The following is a 20,269-nucleotide window of genomic DNA, read 5'->3' as shown; positions in this document are numbered from 1 at the left end:
TCCACCCTTCCTTTCCTGGGAAAGAATCAGAACCCCCTGACCTCTCATGTGCTCCTGCTCATGTAATGGTAGAATTTCTCTGGGATGTTTTGAGAAAAACACATCTGAAAGGGGGTGGGGGGGGTGTGTGTGTCTAAGAAAGAGTGATCATAGCTCCACAACAGCCTGGCCTCCAGGGCTGGCTGGTTTTTTTGGCCTTGCTGCAAAGCAATGGCCTTTTAGTGGGTTTGCTGGGGCTAGCATGACGAATACGTCTCCTACCCCTCATCAGAGCAGGGGTATGAGAGGAGGCGTGTGAGCCTGGCCTCTCCACTCTGGCACAAGGAAGACCTGGCCAATTGAGCATGTTACTGTCCCAGCAGCATACAGCTCCCAGCGGACTCTGGCAGAGGGAAGCAGGCAAGGGAGCATGGAGGGGAGGCAGTGGACTGCCAAGAATGGGGAAGGGAGGGCATGGTGCAGTACAGGCTACCAAGGAAGGCACAGGGGGTTGGGGAAGGGTAGGCACAGATGGGTGGGGGGTACGTCTCCATGGCAAAGAAAAACCCACGGCACCGGGTCTCAGAGCACAGCCCAACTGACTCAGGCTCGTGGGGCTAAGACTAGCCGTACAGACGGCTGGAGCCTGGCCTCTGAGACCCGCCCCCACAGGGGGTTTCAGAGCCCAGGCTCTAGTCTGAGCTCCCTCCTGCAACCCTTCCGCCCCAAGCCCAGCTAGGCCCCTGGCTCGCCTTCAAGAACCAGGGGTGACCCACAGGAAGCCGAGTCCGTAGGAAGGGCGTCCGTGGAGCCCAGCTCTCCCCGAAAAGACACAGGGCCTGAGTGTGTCTTTGCTGAGTTGGTGGAGCACCACTGACGGCCAGGGCGCCCCACCTGAGTTCGAGTGGATGGAGGCCCCGCGGTCCTAGAGCACAAGCCCCCCGTGGGAGCGAGGGCGTCCGTGTCCGGCTGCCAGAGAGCTCCGCACGTACAGGCCAACTGACAGCCCCTGACACAAACCCTCCAGCACCCTCACCTCACCATGTTTCGCAACCCCCAACCGCATCCAGGCGGCTGCTTTGACTCCCCCTCGCCCGGGGAGCAGCTGCAGGGAGCTCTGGCCAGACTCGGTGCAGGACTGCAAGCCTCGAGGGGCCATCGGCGCCGCCCTGGCAGGGCGTGAGGGCCGCTCATGGTGACAGGCCCCGGCGGGGAGCGGAGCAGCGTGTGGCCTGCCTGGAGCACCGGGCAGTGACTCCCTGCTCGTTACTCGCGCGAGCTAGCTCTGGTGTGTCTACACAAGCTGCAATCACGCCCCGGGACTGCAGTCTAGACGTGCCCTTCCAAACCAGGTGACGCACTCAGGGCCAGATAAACCACCTGGAAGGATCTCTTAGGCCTTGTGTACATGGGGCAGCCAAGGCACCGTGAGCTAAACCCGAAAGGCCCCAGTTACGCCGCCTGGGCCCGGAAGCGTCCCAAGCAGCACGACGGCACCGTGCCCCGTGCGGACGACGGGCCCCCACTCTCCATGTGGGCCCGAGACGGGACTGTTCTGACCATCTAGTGAGGGGCTGGTGGGGAGAGGAGCGGTTGGGCTCGGGGCTTTGAGTCACTCATCCATCTCGGAGCACGTTCCCCGGGGCCAGGCCTTGCCTCTCCCCACCCCGCCGTGCAAGCCGGCCTGACAGCTGTCGCTTTTGTGAGCCCACATGCTGCCACCTGGAGAACAACCCTGGACCCCGGCGTGACCCGCAGGTCGAGTGTGTCCTTTCAGAGCGGGGAACCAAGCCCTGGCACCAATAGCTATGCCAAGGCCCCTTCTGGCTGGCTGGGATCGGACGAGGGGCTAGGAACTGTGGGGGAAGGGCTCCTGTCCCACGCCTTTGATCCCGAGAGCCAGAGTGCCGGGGCACTGTCCCTGGGGCAATGGCTCACGACGGCATCAGCTCAGCGGGGGCAGGAAAGGGCTAATCGACACTGGCCCCTGCGGGATGTCCCCCGGCGTTCCCCTAGGGCAGTGCCAGCCCCCTCATCACAGGCATCGCCTGGATATCAGGCCCCCCCAAATCTCCCTGGGTTCTTAGCTCCGCATTCCTCCCCGCCCCGTCTTGGGAGTGCCATGGCTTCCTGCCCCCTCTCTCTGGCCTGGCAGCCCCTCCAGGGAGCAGGGCAGGAAGCCATGAGCTGGTGCCATGGAGGCCATTGCCCCGGGCGGCTCACATGGCTACTCACTGGCACTGGGGGAGCTGGCTGGGAAACAAAGGGGCCGTTTCTTCGACGCTGCGGGGACAGGGCAGCTGGTCGGGCGGCTGCCGAGGCAGCCCTATTTATAACCCAGCCAGCGGAGGGAGGAAAGGCAGCTCGCAGCAGTCTCCCCGGGGCGAGCTGCGGCTTCAGGGATCGGGTTGCACCCAGGGGCGCGCTCGGCAGGGATCTGGAAAACAGCTGTCGGTACGGATGCAGCACCCCCCTGACCTCAGCTTGCTGGGCAGGGGTTAGCTGATCCGAGAGGGGAATTGTTTCCAGGGGGGAACCAGCTCTGGTCCCAGGGAACAGATCTACTAAAGGGTCATCTCCCTGCTCCTTCCAATGTCCACACACGGCCAACACCACATTCCCCCTGGCATAATATGGCTTCATCATATTCACATGGTACACCCGGCGGTGGTGCGCCCAGTTCGACAGCTCCACCACATAGTTTACCTCGTTTAGCTGCTTGACAACCTTGAAAGGGCCCTCCCAGGCGGCCTGTAGTTTGTTCTTTCTCACAGGGATGAGAACCATCACCTGATCCCCGGTGGTGTAGGTGCGGGCCCGCACCGTGTGATCATACCAGACCTTCTGCTTCCTCTGGGCTCTGGCCAGATTCTCCCTGGCCAGGCCCATGAGTTCAGCCAGTCTCTCTTGGAAGATCAGGACATACTCCACCACTGACTCTCCATCGGGAGTGGCCTTCCCCTCCAATTCGTCTCTCATTAGGTCCAGGGGGCCCCTCACCCTCCTTCCATATAACAGTTCGAAAGGTGAAAATCCGGTAGACTCCTGGGGCACCTCCCTGTACGCAAACAGCAGATGAGGTAAGTACTTGTCCCAATCCTGTGGGTGCTGGTTCATAAAGGTTTTCAGCATCATCTTTAGCGTCCCATTGAACCTCTCCACCAGCCCATTGGACTGGGGGTGATAAGCTGAGGCCCAGTTGTGCTGGACCCCACATTTCTCCCACAAGCACCGGAGCAAGGCCGACGTGAAGTTGGACCCTTGGTCTGTCAAGGCTTCCTTGGGGAACCCCATTTGGCTGAAAATAGTCAGGAGCGCATCGGCCACAGTGTCGGCTTCAATGGAAGCTAAGGGCACTGCCTCGGGGTAGCAGGTGGCAAAATCTACCACCACCAGAATGTATTTCTTCCCCGACCGGGTCGTCTTGCTGAGAGGCCCCACGATGTCCATGGCCACCTTCTGGAAAGGCTCCTCTATGATAGGCAAAGGTCTCAAAGCCGCTTTCCCCTTGTCCCAGGCCTTCCCCACCCTCTGACAGGGGTCACAGGATCGGCAATACTGCTGGACTGTGGTAAAGACCCCAGGCCAGTAAAAGTTCTGTAGCAACCTCTGCCGGGTGCGCCGGATTCCCTGGTGCCCTGAGAGGGGGATGTCATGGGCCAGGTACAGTAGCTTGCGGCGATACTTCTGGGGGACCACCTGCTGCCTCCTGATCCCACAGGACTCTACTTCCCTTGTGGGAGCCCATTCTCGGTACAGGAACCCCTTCTCCCACAGGAACCTCTACTGGCAACCTCTCCTCATGGTCTGTACCGCACTGAGGTCAGCCAGGTCCCTGAGCTTCTGCAAGGAGGGATCTTTCTGCAACTCGGCCTGGAACTCAGCGGCTGCGAAAGGGATGGGGCCCGGTTCCCTCTCACTGGCTGGGTCTGATGCCACAGCCTCTCTGAGCCGTGCCCCTCGGCGCTCCCTCCCCACCAGGGTAGAGTCCTGCGCCTCTGGTGTGGTACCCTCCCCAAGGTCGGGGCGCAATGCCCCTCACCAGCTCTGGCTATGGGTCACAACCAGGGTGGTCTGGGGGTTGCTTGGCCAGTCCTCTAGGTCCCCCCCCATCAAAACCTCAGTAGGCAAATGGTGGTGCACCCCCACATCCTTGGGCCCCTCCTTGGCCCCTCATTTCAGGTGTACCCTTGCCACGGGTACCTTGAATGGGGTCCCGCCCACCCCCGTCAGGGTCACGTAGGTGTTGGGCACCACTCGATCTGGGGCCACCACCTCGGGCCGGGCCAGCGTCACCTCCGCGCCTGTATCCCAGTATCCACTGACTTTCCTCCCATCCACCTCCAGGGGAACAAGGCACTCCCTCCGGAGGGACAACCCTGCGCCCACCCTGTAAACCGAGAACCCTGAGTCCAGAGCCTCCAGCCCTCTGGAGGAGCTGGCCTGGGGTACTCTTCCCTCCTGAGCAGGTGGTAAGCTGGCAGCCCCCCTTGCCTGGGCCGTCTGCCCCTTGTCAGGCTGGGTCCCTACCCAGTTAACCCTGGGTAGGTTGGGTCTGCTCAGTCTGTCCCTGAGCCTGGGGCTCTGGGTCCGTACGTGGCCTCTCTGGCCACAGTGATAGCAGCTCAGGTCACGTTGGTCCCCGCGAGCGGGTCGGATGGTCCGGACGCCAGGCGTTCCCCTTGGGAGGGGGTTCTCCATATTTCCCTGCTGGGAGGTCCCATGGTGACTCTCTCTCTGCATTGTGGGGGGCCTGTTCTTTTGGGACTCCTCCCTGCTACCCCCTGACCGACTGTTCACAGACTCGTCGGCCAGCTGCCCTGCGTGCTGGGGGTTCTCGAGCTTTTTGTCCACTAACCACAGCCTCAGGTCGGAAGGGCACCGTTCATACAGTTGCTCCAGTATGATTAGGTCAAGCAGGTCCTCTCTAGCTTGGGCCCCAGCTGTCCACTTGCGGGCATACCCCTGCATCCGGTTGACCAGTTGTAGGTAGGTGACCTCAGGCGTTTTACGCTGACTCCGGAACCTTCTCCGGTACATCTCGGGGGTCAGCCCAAACTCACGGAGCAGGGCCTTTTTGAACAGTTCGTAGTCCCCTGCCTCCGCCCCTGTCATTCGGCTGTACACCTCCACGGCTTTGGGGTCCAGTAAGGGGGTGAGAAACTGGAGCCTGTCTGCAGGGTCAACCCGGTGCACCTCGCAGGCATTCTCAAAGGCCGTCAGGAAGCTATCTATGTCCTCCCCCTCCTTACGCTGGGCCAGGAAGCACTTATCAAAGCTCCTTGCAGTCTTGAGTCCCCCGTCACTCACCACAGCCGGGGCCCCACTGCTCCTCAGCCTGGCCAGCTCCAGTTCATGCTGACGTTGCCTCTCCTTCTCCGCCCGCTCATGCTGTCTCTGTTTCTCCTTCTCCTCCTGCTCATGCTGACTCGCTTTTCATTATCCTCCAGCTCCCTCATTTTCATCTCCCTCTCCCATTCCAGCTGCCTCCACTTCAGGGATGGGGAGCTCCGCCGGGAGGATCCCCTGCTGGCTGCCGGGGTCAGGATGCCCTCAGTATTCGCTGGGCTTCCCTTAACCCCTTCCCTAGGCATAGGTAGGAAGGGTCTTGGGATGTCCTCGGCAGCAGTCTGACCCCTCCCAGCCCGGTCAGGCCCCAGGGCCCACGCTGCATCCATTGGGCGGCTTCCCTCAGGGACTGGGATCGGGTCATCCAAGCGATCCCTCTCCTCCAACTGGGCAATCAGCTGTTCCTTGGTGGACCTCCCAATGTGCAGCCCCCTCTGCCTGCACAGCTCCACCAGGTCACTCTTAAGGCGTTTAGCATCTCCCTGCTGGCCACTCACAGGCCTGGGCAGCTTTCCATGGTTTCCAGGAAGAACCCCTAGTGTGCCAGTCCTTCTTGAGGTCACACCTCTTTGCCAGGGTCGAGCTGCAGACTCCTCTGGCCCTGGGACAGCTCGCTGCAATCCCCTGGGGCACCCTGCTACTGCAAAAGTCCTTCTCTCTGGTCACACACTCCCAGGGGTTAACCGCCCCCTGAAACCGTCTCTCTCTGAATCTTCAGCACGCCTGGTCCCCGTCAATCCCCCTTCGTTTTACTGCTCCCCAGTCACTTACTGCAGGAAGCGCCGTCCATGGGGTGCAGTAGATCCCACCTCTGCCACCAGTTGTCATGGAGTGTGGGGGAGTCCGGGCCCTGAACCCCTCTTCCTGGGATTCACTGAGACTCTCAGCCAGCCAGTAAAACAGAAGGTTTATTGGACAATAGGAACACAGCCTAAAACAGAGCTTGTGGGTACAACCAGGACCCCTCAGTCAAGTCCTTCTGGGGGGCAGGGAGCTTAGGCCCCAGCCCTGGGGTTCCCTGCGTTCCACCACGCAGCACAAAACTGAAACCAACCCCCCCCCCTCCCCAGCAGGCTCTCTCCTGCAGCCTTTGTCCACATTCCTGGGCAGAGGTGTTACCTCCCACTCCCCTTCCCGGCTCAGGTTACAGGCTCTCAGGTCTCCCATCCCCAGTGAAAAAAGAAAAGGAGGACTTGTGGCACCTTAGAGACTAACCAATTTATTAGAGCATAAGCTTTCGTGAGCTACAGCTCACTTCCTCAGATGCATATCGTGGAAACTGCAGCAGGCTTTATATATACACAGAGAATATGAAACAATACCTCCTCCCACCCCACTGTCCTGCTGGTAATAGCTTCTAAGCTTCTACGGAGCCACCTTTTCTCCTCTCCAACTCCTGCGCCTTTGCAAGGGACTGAGCAATAACAGAGGCAAGGGCAGCCCGCCAGCGTGGCAGGCTGTTGGCTCCCAGCCTTCACCGTTCCCACCTCCCCCAGCCCAGGGCTGGCACCTCCTCCTCCCTCGGGCTGCCCCGCTGGCTCAGGGGTTACCCCTGGAGCTTGGCTGCTCTGGGGGTGCTTGTCCAGGGGAAGGGGACTGGCAGGGGGGTTTCCAGCAGCTGAGAGGTGAAGCAGGCTGGGATTTTTGTCCTCCCCCAGACTGCCTACCAGGAACCCTTCCTGAGTTCTGAGACCCCCCCCCCCCACCTGAAAGCCCCCCCCCCCCGTGGATCCCTCCCTGAGCATGACCCTCTCCCCAGCTGCCTGTTCTATCTCTCCAGGTCCTCATCACCATGGTAACTAAGCCCCTCCCACAATCCCTCCAGAAGGTAGTGCATTCAGATCCCCATCTTACAGAGGGGAAACTGAGGCACAGGCTAGGTTAAGTGACTTCATTGTATGGCGTGTGCGGCTAAGCCAGGAACTGAACCGTGGTCTCCCCACTCTTCCATGCACTAGTCCTAGTGCCCACCTCTCTGAGCCTGACCTGTCTGCCAACACAACCCTCCCCCCCTTGCTCTGGGGGCTGCTGTTCCTGTCAGCAGAGTCCCAAGGCTCGTCTGGGGGGTGCGAGCAGTGGTGTCCTCTGCTAGCTTGCTGGCTGAGGGATGACCAAGTTGGGGTTTGCCCGCTCTCGTGCCCCTAGGCATCCGTGACTGCAATGTGTCTGTGTGTGCGAGAGACGGGGGAAGGCGTTTGTTGCCCCCTAGAGGCCATCCCGCAAAGGGGAAAACAGCCTTACCACTCGCAGCAGCTGAGGGAGATTCTCTCCCCTAGCTCCTGCGGCAGAGACCTGTGCTGTCGGAGCAGACGGCCCCATGTCCTCTCCCAGGGGCTGTCTGTGTGTGCGTTGCCGAGTGGACAGGTGCGGGGGCTGTTTCTGTACGGGCTGTGCTCACGGATTCCTTACCAACACTTGGCACCCGAGGCACGGTTGCCCTCTGCCTCCAATCCCCACAGGGCCAGCATCAGACCCTGGGGGGGGGGCCTGACCAGGGCTGCCCCGCCAATTCCCCCTGACGCAAGCCCTAGAGGGGCTAGGGCAGCACGTACACTGGGGGGTCACATCAGCCCCTGAATAGGGGAGATGCAGGCTGGCTGTCCCCTCCCTGCGCCGGCCCTAGGGCTGGGGCAGTGTGATTTCCCCCTCGCTCTCTGGAAATGCTGGAGGGTCGTGCTCACAGCCCAGCCAGGAATAAATCATCACTCTGGCTCGGTCTGCGTCAGCACCACTCGCACTGCGGTAAAATATTAATAAAAGCCAGACAGATCTGGGGCAAAGCAGCCCTGTGGAAGTGATTATCTGCGACGAGGGAGCCTCGCGCCCCTGCCCGCTCTGCCCAGGGGGCTGGGATTCGCCCTTCACCCTCGCACAGACATGCCCGTCCCTGACCCCTGCCTGTCCTTGATCCGTGCCCAAGAGTGCAGCGTGCGGGCATCAGCAGCTCTGAGGATGCCGAGCAGCAGCCAGCCGGCTCTGCACAGATGCCTGGCCCCTGTTGCCATGTCCGAACCCCACTCGCCGGAGCCGAGAGACGCAGGGCAATTGCCACAGAGAGTGGACCAGGCTGGGCCTGGGGCCGAGGACATGGTCTGGAAAAGGGGATGGGGACCTGGCTCCAGGCAAAGAAGAGAAACTGGTCTCCACTGATGGGACAGGCCCCAGGTGCTGACCTCCCACTGAGGAAGTGCACCCTGGGCACAAGCTCTGAGCTCCAATCCCCACCGAGGTATCAATGTCTAGCAGAGAGATTGGCATCAGAGCCGAGATCCTGAACCCCATCCATGGCACCAATCCGCAGGCTCAGGGGAACGAGCCCCACAGCAGGCCAGGCATCTGGCCTGCAGGTATACCACCCTTCAGCAATGGGGGGCCCATGATGGGCTGGTCACCTTACAGCTCCAAGGCCTATGGGAAGGAATCACTAGGGTGGGGGGCATCCTCCCCATGGGATCACAGCATACTGCCCTTAGGGTTCTCATGCAACAGCGCCGCATGGTGGCATAGCTGCAAAATGCCCCCGGCAGACTCCTATGCATCGTATGGTCTCCCTTTGCCTTTCTTTCCCTGACACGAGGAAGCCAGCCAGAGTCAGACGTAGCCCCTTTGTAGAGGTCAGAACCATCTCTCCCTGAGCTTTGCCCCCATGCCTGGCCGTTCCCGGCAGGACCCCCCACTCTCTACCGCAGAGCCCTCTAGGCCATGCCCACCTCTCTCGCGCCTGGCTGAGTTCGGGAGCTGTGCCTTCCACAATGAGTCCACAGAAGTTACTTGGCGGCTATAAGCAGGGTCCCAGTCCAACTAACAGGTTGGCTCACTGGATCCCTCCGGGGGTCACTGATCCTGTTTCCATAGCGCTTTGTACTGTCCAGACGCTGCCCTGTGTACCCACCATTGTCCTATGGAACTCTCTGCCACAAGACACCTTCCAGGCCAAGAATGTAGCAGCACCCATACAAGGGCTGGCCGTTTATATGGGTAATAAGAGCATTCACAAGTCAATGAGACTGATTACAAGGGATATTGACCCTCCTGCTTCAGGGCAAGCCAAGCACTAACTGGCTGGGGTTAGGCAGAAACTCCCTCAGAGGTATGAAGTTCTGGCCCCGCCAGAGGCAGGACGAGGGGATAGAAATCTCCTCCACTGGAGGTGCTGCATCTCCTGCCAAGAGGGCTATCGACACTCAGACAAGTGTGGAAATCAAAAGTGGCAGCGACTGGGGACGGGGCCAGGAACAGGAACAGACTGCGTCAGCATCGCTGCACTTGGCATCAATGCCCGTGCCGCTGTCACCCTGCAACCGCTCAGCCAGGAGCCCCGGCGCTGCCGGCGGCACTCCTAGACCGCCGCCGCGATGGACGGAGGCCTGGCCGGGTGGCAGGGCTCGCAATGGGCACAGACGGGAGCCGTCTGGGACACGTCTGCACCAGACAGCGAAACACCCCAGGTACGTCCACCCAGACGGTCTCCTGAGGGCAATGCAGGACCGCCAGGGCCTGGCCTGATTCAGCGTGAATGTGGCTCCCGCCGGTTCCCCCGATCTACCCCACTGGATCAAGCCACTTCCCCTCCCCCCTCAGGAATGAGCATCATCTCCTCCTGCTGCACCGCCAGCCCTGGTGAACTCTGGATTACACCTGCCATGGGTTTGGGCCATCTAGCTCGGTCCCTTGAGCGGGTTCGTTGCATTTCTCTGAATCCCTTCCAGCCTCTTGGTGCAGCGCTGGCTGGAGCTGGATGCAAGGGGGCCAAGGAGCCAGGTCCCCAGCGCCACACCTTGGCCACTCACAGCCTCAGGGAAGGCTCCCTGCCACCCCCAGCCCTGGGGGCCCCCTGTTCCCAGAGCTCCACGCTGATATCATCACAGGTCAGAGCCAGGTCTGATCCCGCTGCCCTTGAAAGCTCCCGGCGGTGGGACCTGGAGCGGGCCCCAGAACCAACGCCGGGGCCCATGGCAGAGGAGGGGTGCAGCGGCAGCAGGTGCAATGCCCGGCTCTGCCAAGTTGCCACACAAACACGGTCCCTGCAACAGCCAGCCTGTGCCTCACAGCTTGTCTGCCTGCTCCCCCGCCCCTGCCTTCCAGCTAGTGGCATCCCAGCAGGAGACAGGCTCGGGGCTTCTCAGGGCTCTTCCCAGCCAGTGCTGATGGCACCAGCCCCCACCTCTGCAGCCAGCAACAGGTGAACCCCTGGAGGGGGGCACACCATGACCAGGTGGAAGGGGAGCACAGGCTTCCTGGGTGAGCCCTTGGCCTTGCTGCCAGGTTGCCAACCTGGGCTGGGACCTGCCTGACTCCGCCCTGAGCCTCTGGCTCGCCTGGGCAGTCTGGCTGTGCCCATCACGATGGCCTCTGAAGCCTCTTTACTCCTGCGTCCCCAGTGGCGTTTCCCTGCACCCCGCGAGTGACAGCGCCAAGCTGGGAGAGCGGCTCCTGTGCTGGGCTGCAAACTGGGCCAAGCTGGCAGTGCCACCCGTGGCGTTCTCCCCTCTCCTCTCACCTTGACACCCTCCCGCTCTCCCTGCTTTTTTCTTCCCCAGCTCATTAGTTAGTCTCAGCTGTTAATGAGCTTTCCTGCAGTTACCTAGCAACCATCGCTGGGCTCAGAGCCATCTGCAAAGTGGGACACCAGCTAGGCTCCTTCTGCTGAGTGTGCAGGGTGCCAGTCTGGCCCACCCGGCTGGATCTCGCTGCAGCCACATTCTGCTCTGACAGGTTCCTCTTCCCTGCCCTGCGGGGTGCAAAGCCGTTGAGCCCCGATGCACCGAGCACCCGAAGTGCTTCTCAGCCATTTCTGTACCAGGATCCCACATTCACCGCGGTGGGAAACCTGAAACCTGTTCACGACCCCAGGTTGAGAATCCTGGGCTCGGGCCTCCCGGGAGACCCCAAGGCCAACATGGGGCTGGGGTGCAGTGCTGGGTGAGCAAGCGATCCCCGTGGCCTCTGGCCTCTGGGAAATACCCTCCTTGCTGTGGAACATCTCCGGCATGTGGGGGCTGTACCACGCAGAGCAGAGAGTGTGTGGCCGGGAGGTGATGGCTGGTACAGGCCAGATACGGGGAGCCAGTGGACTGGGATACAGGGCCCTGGGTTCTGTTCCCAACTCTGCTATCAACATGATCTGGAGCTTTGGGCAAGCCACTTGGCTGCTCCCTGCCTCAGTTTCCCCATCTGCTCAAAGGGGAGCCTGAGACCTGCCCTCACAGAGGTGCACTGAGGCTTAGCTGGGGCGCCATACAGTGCTCTGCAATCTTCGGATGGGAGGAGCTGCGTTTCTCAGACTGTGGGTCCGGACTCCGAAGTGGGTCATGACCCCATTTGAATGGGGTCGCTAGGCCCAGCATTAGACTTGCAGGCACCCAGGGCTGAGGGTGAAGCCCCAACTCCACCCCTACCCGAGGTGGCGGGGCTCGGGCTGCGGCCCCCTCTCCCCTCACTGGGGGCAGCGGGGCTCGGGCTCTGCCCACCCCCACCAGAGTCATGTGATAACTTTGTTGTCAGAAGGGGGTTGCGATGCAGCGAAGTTTGAGAACCCCCGAGCTAGAGGAATGCGCCGCGTGAGTTCTCCAGCCAGCCAGGACAGCAGCAAGCATGCTCTGCCGCCTGAGGGCCAGACGGAGGCTTGTGACACTGGCAGCACCAGGGAAAGCGTGCCGGGGTTTGCAGGTCGGTTAGTGAGCTCCTCAGAGCAAGCTGCTCATCATTTCAGGCAGCAGCCACACGGACTCCCAGCCACCAGGCCAAAATCATCTCAGCAAGGATGCTAGCGCCACACTGCTGCCCCCTGCACTCCCCCGCCCTGCAGAGTTTACGGATCCTGCCATGCTGGGCACTGCTCCCTGGGGGACCCTGCCTTGGCCTTACGGTGGGGTTGCTGGCGTCTGTAATGGCGACCTGGCCTGGAACCAGCCCGAGTTGGCACTGCTGTGGGGTGCGGATCAGGGGAGCCCGGCCTGGGGCAGACACCTACAGCGGGCTAGTGCTAATCACAGAGTGTGTGGGGAGACGCATGGAGACGGGTGAGAGCACTCTGGAAGGGGCTGTTTCTCTGACCCATCTAGCTTTGCAGGGTTCCCCGCAGTGACAGAAGGCCGCAGTTCCCCCACCCCAGCCGAGTGCCCTGCCGTCACACCGGAGTTTGCTTCCCTCTGGGACTGGCTGGCTTGGGCCCTGCAGTGCTCTGGGAGCCAGCAGGCCTGGAAGCCCAGCATGTTGTTTATGGCTAAATGTCTTGGCTCGGGGTTGGAATAAAACCGGCTGAGGATGCTCAGGGCTCAAGCACTCCCCAGCTATAAATCTGGTGGAGCTGGGAGGTGCGAATTCCCTGTGCTCCGTCTCCCAGACATCCAGCGAGGAGAGCGGGTGATGGACGCTGCTGGGGCTGTCCTCCTGTGAGCACCTAGGGGCCAGTGGGTTGGGTGAGGGGCAGTGGGGGAGGGAAACCAGTTACAAAGAGAAGATAATAAGAGTAGTAGCTTGTGTCTCCATAGCCCCTTTAATCCCAGGGTGCTTTACAGACGGGTATACGAGGCTGAAATGCAGCCACCTCTGGGGTGGAGGATGACAAGCAAGCAATAGAGCATGCTGCACGACAGCTGGGAGCGGGCACTTTGAGCCAAGGGCGCTGGGGCAAACCCCAACTCAGCTGCAAAGGGCCAGGGCCTTCCTCTGCCTGCATGGTAGAGGCATGTGAGGTCTTGTGGCTAGTCAGTGGGGTGGCTAGTAGCACGGTGCTCATTTCAGACAGCAAGTCAGAGGCAGGGCCAGGAAGAGAACCCAGGAGTCCTGACACTGTCTCCAACACTCAGAATAAAAGGGCCATGGGAGCTTTAACTTCCAGCCCAATAGTCATGCCCAGCTTGAAGGGGCCTTGTTCTGTCATCGGACCTGAAGGCCTAAAGGAGTGTGGCATAGTGGCTGGAGCATGGGGCTGGGATTTAGGAGACCTATGGTCAAACCCTGGTTCGGCCGCTGGCCTGCTGGATGACCCTGGACAAATCACAGCCCCTCTGTGCCTCAATTTCCCCACCTGCAAAATGGGTTTAATGACACTGCCCTCATTTGAGCAGCGCTTTGAGATCTGAGCAGGGCATTACTAATTATGCCCATCAGGGAGGGAGCCCTTGTGGAGGGATTGAACTCCAGCGGGAGCTGCAGTGGGGATCCAAAGAGACGGGAGGCAGTGGGACACTCGTATACCGACGGCGAGGATTATTATGGGACACACGGCAATTCTGTGTGTGCCTGTGTCTGGGGTGGGAGGGGCAGTGAATGGAGCAGCAGCTGTCGCTGGGTTAAGAAGACATGAGCGTGGGGCAGGATCAGCCCGTTGCATTGAGCAGGGAAGGCTGCTAGGTAGCTATTAAGACAGGACAAAAGAAAGCCAGGACTGAAATGCAAATGAGAGCCAGGAGCGGAGCAGCTGTGGGGATTCTTAAAGGGGCAGCCACCTTCTCGGGGCGGGGGAAGGGGAATACTGGGGCCTGGGGAAAGATCTGGCTCTGCACCCCCCCGTCTATGGGGAGCCTAGTGCAATGTCAGTCCAGTTGGACAGTTATTTCCTAACCCACCCCCCCCAGCACCACACATGCAGCCAGGCAGGGGCTGTGGTAGAATGAGAGTTCCCTGCCCGGGAGCAGAGATCACCAAGGATGCTTCACATTCCGCCAACCTTGAGGCCTTGGCTGGGCTGGGACCGAAGCCGGTGGTGTGGCTGCTCTGGTGAAAACCCCTCGTGTTGACATGATGAACACATGCCCCGTTTGATTTGCACTAGTGCCGCTCTGGGGTTAGCTACACCAGTGTGCATAGCGCCTTCCCTAGAGGCTGGCACCAGTGGCTAAAATCCCACTGGGCACATGGCCTGAGATTGCTCAGACTGTGGAAGGGACTGGAGGGAAGAATAACCCTGGGACCCATAACCCTAGACTGTCCTGTAGGGCACAGTCCTGCACTGGACTCCTGGGCATGGCCTGGAGGGTCTAACAGGCCCCTCCTATGGTGATGCTATAAACAACAACTAGCTACATTCCCATTTCACAGATGGAGAAACTGAGGCACCAAGCAATTAAAATGGCTGGTCCAAAGCTACAGAGGAGAATAGGTGTCAGAGCTGGGGACAGAAGCCAGACAACCCCGGCTCCCAGTCCTACACTCACCCCACACTGGCAGGGGGTGGTTTAGCCACTGCAGTCTTCAGAGCATCCCGTTTTCTTGGGAGACAAGGCAAATATTTAGCCATTCTCCCCCCAAACTGGGATTAGGAGGAAGGATGCTTCGTTCAGGGGCAACCCTCCCACTGCTAGCCAGGCACAGTCATGGTAAGAACGTACACAGTCCCTTTCTTCTGGGGATCTCAAAGCCGTTCACAAAGAGGGAGGGAATGGAGGTCTGTAAATTAAGTGACTTGGCCAAGTCTATGGTCCCAGCTCCAAGCCTGGTGCCCTGTCATCCATCCCACCGTCTGTCCATCCATCCTGTAAAGCCCCAGGCAGGAGGGGGATCATGCAGGGAGGGGCAAGGGGGGAGTGAGAGAGGCACTTCAGACTGGAGAGGAGGTAAGCCAGGGAGGGAGACCTCAGCCTGGGGAATGGGCTCTCCAAAGGGGTGGAAGCACCTTCGACAGAGCGGGGCTGTAGGGAATAGTCCAGCCGTGGACCCCACGCACATGGGCTAGCCGGGGCCAGTGTGACATTTCCATGCCCTGCTGCTGGTCCCTCTGGACCACATCGACCTGCTGGCTCTAAGGGGGCACACCCGGGACAAGTCTGTGCCAAGGCAGCTACAATTCCCTGCTGCCACCCTTCAGCACCACGGCCAGCTCCTCAGCCACCAGCTGATCCCAGAGCACAAGGCTTCCCAGGAGGAACCCCCAGCTCTGCCCAGCCCTGCCTGCCCTTCCCCAAGGCCCCAGCGCCCCAGGGAGCTGACAGATCCCTGCCCGGAGGCCAGCTCCTGGGTGAAGGCCCCACCAGTTCCAGCACAGAAACCAGGCTGGGGGTCCCCTGGTCTCCGCCAGCATGTTACCGGCTGAGCTCTTGACCCACCCAATGACAGCTCGGCTCACTGGGAGCTGCCAGTGAGCTGTGTGCGTGCGTGTACGCGTGTGCATGTATGTGTGTGTACACATGCACGTGTGGGGAACTTTCCCCTTCTCCCAGCCCTGCCGTGGGGGCAGACTCATGCCCGCTCTCCAGTGTGCCATGCCACATCGCTCTGGACGGGGCCAACTGGGCCTGCGGTGGAACTCACACCCAGGGACCAGAAAAGCCACTGGCTCCTGGGCCAGCTGCTCCAGGAAGGTCTCTGGGTTACAGGGCGTGTAAGGGGGGTGCGATGGGCAAGAGCTGAGTTCCGGCGGGGCGGGGCAGCCCAATCCTGGGCACACGTCTGTCCCAACCTGCACCAACCGAGCCGGGGAGGGAGAGGGAGCGGCTGGGTGCTCTGGGAGTGGGGCAGGGGCGGGCTGGGGATCTGCCCTGCTCACACTACGTCAGTCTGTCTGCGTCCGTGCGAGTTCGACAGCATCCGTCATTCTGACCCGTCTGTGTCTATCTCCCCGCAAAGGGCGGTCGCTGGCCCTTTAAGAGGGCCCCACCCTGGGAGGGGCGTTACCATCTGGGGGCTCATGTGTGGGGCGGTAATGCCCTACAATCCACTTTGTGACAGTGCTCCGGGAAGAGGGGGGGCCAGCGTACAGCCTCTCTCCCCCCCATCCCCAGCTCTTTTCTTCCCTGCGTCTGGGCAGACCTGTGCCAGCAGCTGCCGAGAGCAGATGGCGCCGGCTCGCCCCAGATCCCTCTCTCCTCCCTCGGTCAATCCTTCAGGGGCTCCGGCAGACAGACATCCATCTGGCACCTGCTGCTCCGCAGGGACTGCCGGCGCAGAGCCAGCCCTGTGGGGGTCAGCAGTGCCCTGTCCACCAGGCTCGCCCTGCAGCGGGCACCGTGCTGCCCTCACCTGCACACGCTGCGCCCTCTCCCGCCTCCGCCCCACGGCCCGGCCCCCACGCATGCTACCGACCTCTTTTGCAGCGACACAAAGCCCCTGTCCGTGGCACCGGGCACAGAACGTTGCCCTGCCAGTACTGGGCAAAGGGCGAACCAGATCCAAAGCCCCTGCCTGCCCCTGGGCTCCTCACTCAGCTCAGCTGGGGTGTGCCGCACAAAGGGGGCGAGCTTCCTCTCACGACCTCCCCAGGCATGTACACACCTACACACCCCTGCCCTCCCCCACCCACACATGGCTGTGTTCTGTCCCCGCCCCGGTGCACACCCTCACCCAGCCGCTCTGCAGCATGGCCACACAAACGCACCCGCTTGTGGAGACCCACTCTCCACGCTCGGGCCCTTGTGTTCCCTGGAGGCCAGGGCGGGGAGCAGCCCGCAGCCTTGGCGAAGGCTCGCTAGCACCCCTGGCTGTAACCTGCCGAGCCTGGGAGCTCTGGAGCTGGCTTCATGCCCCCAGATCTGGGCTCAGCCCCCTCCCAGCCAGCTCCCACACCTGCTTTGCATCACAGTGGCAGGGGGAGCAGCAGGGTCAGGAAGAACTCTCTAATCCGGCCCAACCCCCCACCCCAGATGGGAGCTCGTGGGCAGGCGCCCCTGGCCTTGAGGCTTGCTGCCGTGACAGCTGGAGGCTGCAATGGGCCCGCGTGCCTTTGCACAATGCCTGATTAGGAGATTAGGCTGCGAACGAGCCTTCCCGGCCGCACGGCTGGTTCTTTCTTGGCCTGCACGCCCCCCGCCTGCCCCCAGCCAGGAACCAGCGCCAGCAGCATCCTCAGCTCTCCACTGCCCAGGATCAATACCCAGCATCCCTGCCAATGCAGCTTCTCCAGATTGGCACAGGCTCCTCTCCCTGCCAGTGCAGACACACTCCCTCTTGTACGGGTGGTAATGGGCCGTGGAGCCTTTCGACTCCTGTTTGTGGGGTTGAATCCATCCCAGGCGCCGCCGGTGTCTGAGAGCGGGTCGTAGACTACAAAGCCAGAAGGGACTGTTGGGATCTTCTCCTCTGACAGCCTTTATAATACAGGCTCAACCCACTAGGAGCAGGGTTTGAATGCGTGGGGGGGGAGCCCTGGTGGATTTCAAGCCCAACACCTTAACCGCTGAGCCACCATAGCCGGATAATTCGCAGGCGTGGCTCAATCCACTAGCCACAGCCGGTCACCTCGAGCCGCCTAGTGACAGTGACCAGTTGATAGTTGTCTGGTGGCCTTTGTCTGGGGAGCCAGAGTCTGAACGGGCCAGTTGGGCCAGAGCTCCTGTCACCCAGCCCATCAAGAAAGATGCCACAGGAACAGCCCCCCTGACCCACCACTGTCTCGTGCAGGCCCTTAGTACTCGGGAAGAGGCTCAGGCTGATCAGTTCCTTCTTCCAAGGGAAGCTGCTATCAACTGCAGGCTTCTTCAGGGCTGAACCAAGTACTAACCCCTGCCCTAGCTGCCGTTATCCTCTGCAAGGGCTACGCCCCAAAACTGGAGTCATGCCACTCCACTCAGAGCTGAAATGCTGCCACCTCTGGGGTGGAACACAGCAGCTGCTCAACAGCACACAGTAACAGCTACACTGGAGTTTAGGAGAGAAAATCTGGACTATAGCATTCAGATGATACCTCAAGGGAAATGTAATTATTTGGCTGGACTGTGGGGGACAGAGCCCTAAAACACCACAAGATCTGTAATGGTCGCAAACAGTCAAGGTCGCACTTTACAGCCGATCTGCAGGACAGCACCTCCCTCAGCACCATGCCAAAGCCTTGGGTTCATCTCTGACTCCCAGGGAAGAACACCAGCACCACCATGGTTTTCCCATCCACACCCTGACCTAGCTGTGCCCGGACCCCTTGCCCCGTCCCTTCTTGTGTCTTGCACCAATGCCATCACTCACGTTTTGAAGTGGTCCACCAGCACCCCCACCAGCTCCCCAACTCGGTTGTCCTCTTCCGGCTGCATCTTATGGAAGCAGATGACCAGGTCGTCGTGGGTCTGGGTGTGAAACACCACCAGCTGGTCTTGGCAGCTGGTCACGCTCACCCCCGTCACCTGTACAGCACAAACACACTCCGGGTTAGTGACACGCCAGGCCCCCTAGCTGAGGCAGGGTGCGATTCCCCACATGGCCACCAGGGGGCAAAAGGCAGGGCGGTAGCTGGGCGTCTACGGTCTATTGCTATTGGTCTTTCATTTTCTAAGCCCACCCACAACCAGACGCCACATCAGCCAATGAGATGGCAAATTGGCTAGTGTTTGTTCAGCACGGAGATGATTCTGTATTCTGATTGGCTGACGGGAGGAGATGTGGCGGGTCCAGGTGATGTCATCCCCGCCAGATCACATGTTCCTCACTGCCATGGGCCAAGGGGTCCATCATGCCCAGAGACTAGGCATCTCCCCTCAGATCTGCCCCCTGCGCGGCACCAGCTGCTTTCCCGGAGCGCCACAGAGAGGGGAATTTCCTCCAGGGCACAGGAGTTAAGGATAGAAAAGGCCCAGGCGATCTAACCAGTCTCCCTGCAAGTTCAGGACTATTCCCTGCCCCAGCATTGCCAGCTCTTGTGCCTTTATCATTAACTTTGCGGTACCTGGTGTTTCTATAAATCCCCAGCTCCCAGAGTCATGTGATTATGCAGAGAAGAGGAGGGGCTGAGGTCCCTGCGATGGCAGGGAATTGATTTGGTGAGCGATGCCTAGATGATCCTGCCAAGCGACCCATGCCCCAAGCTGCAGAGCAAGGCAGGTGTTTGACGCCTGTCTCGTGATTTTTGACCGTTTGGGGTGGTGACGCTGTTGCTGCTGCGTCCTGTCCAGGTTTAATGCTGTAGTAGCATGGTGCCCTCTGCCCCTCAGTGCTATTCACTGTAACACCACAGAGGTGGCTGCGGGAAGGAGCAGCAGCTAATGGTTAGAGCAGAGGATGAGGCATTGGGAGTCCTGGGTTTAGTTCCTGGCTCTGTGGGCAAGTCACTGCATCTCAGCTTGCTGCTCTGTTCAGCGCTCCTTAGAAGAGCACCGGGGTGTTATGGGATCGCAGTCAGGCGGGACATGGACTCTGAAGAAAAGGACCTTCAGAGATGCTGTGCTGAATATCTTGGGAAGGGCATTTGGGATTCTGCCTCATTACCCAGGTCTTGGTTTTCCCCATGAAAGGACATTTTCCAGCTGCTTCGGGATCAACTTCCAGCAACGCTGCCCCTAACCACCCTGCTTGTCTGCACTGGGGTTCAGGAGTCTCAAGAAATCCCACTACTGCCCCCAGCCAGCACTGGAAGGGGGACAGAGCAGCTGAGCCTGGTCTTCTCCATCTCTGCTGTGCCCACTTGGCTTCGATCAGGGCTGCTGGCCGTGGTACCCAGCCTGCTGATGATCCACCAGAGGAGATGGGAGGGCTCAAGCCGCCCCACGAGCTGTGTGCTGGTATAACAGACCCCATGCTCTCCCAGCGTCATCCATGCCTTCCTTGGGGGGAAATCCCATGGGCACCCCCTGCTACTGCTGTCTTCTCCCTTGCATGACTGACATAAAGATCCCATTGTTCTTGTTTCCACATTCAAGTGTCCACGCCTGTGAGACACTCCCTGTCCCCTGGCCGGCAGCCTTGGCAGAGAGCCCCAGGACTGAGTGGGTCACGGAGGCTCAGCTCCCCTCTCGGCCTGGCAGGGGTCCCGGCAGGGCACAGCTGTGGGCTGTATCAGGGACCCTTGCCCTGCTGTCCCCGCTATGCAGACAGGGGCCTTGCTGTCAGAGCAGCCCCTTGCATCGGACCAGTCCCTGAGGGTTACGGCACCCCCTGGCCCAGCTCATGGGGCACTCACCATGCTCAGAGGCAGGGTCCGCATCACCTTGTACTCCTTCTTGGGCTCCAGCTTGTAGAGGTGCTGGTCCGTGACGAGAATGGCCCGGTCCCTGCTCTTGTTAAAGCGGTTGATCTGCAT

At 60.5% G+C, this 20,269-nt stretch overlaps 1 protein-coding gene across 1 annotated transcript in view; it reads right to left on the bottom strand.

Annotated features, from left to right (window-relative positions):
- MYO1G (myosin IG) overlaps positions 1-20,269 on the bottom strand; it is a 62,921-nt gene that overhangs the window by 5,152 nt on the left and 37,500 nt on the right. The window contains exons 21-22 of the mRNA XM_073334895.2: positions 20,150-20,263; positions 18,226-18,380 (exon numbers count right to left, since the gene is read on the bottom strand). Of these exons, the coding sequence (XP_073190996.1) occupies positions 18,226-18,380; positions 20,150-20,263 (269 nt within the window). The remainder of the gene's footprint in view (positions 1-18,225; positions 18,381-20,149; positions 20,264-20,269) is intronic.

The sequence above is a fragment of the Lepidochelys kempii genome, chromosome 2 (genome assembly GCF_965140285.1).
Source record: "Lepidochelys kempii isolate rLepKem1 chromosome 2, rLepKem1.hap1, whole genome shotgun sequence".
In the NCBI taxonomy this organism is placed as follows: Eukaryota; Metazoa; Chordata; order Testudines; family Cheloniidae; genus Lepidochelys; species Lepidochelys kempii.
The sequence above is the reverse complement of the archived record's forward strand: the minus strand, read 5'-3'. Positions and strand labels throughout refer to the sequence as shown.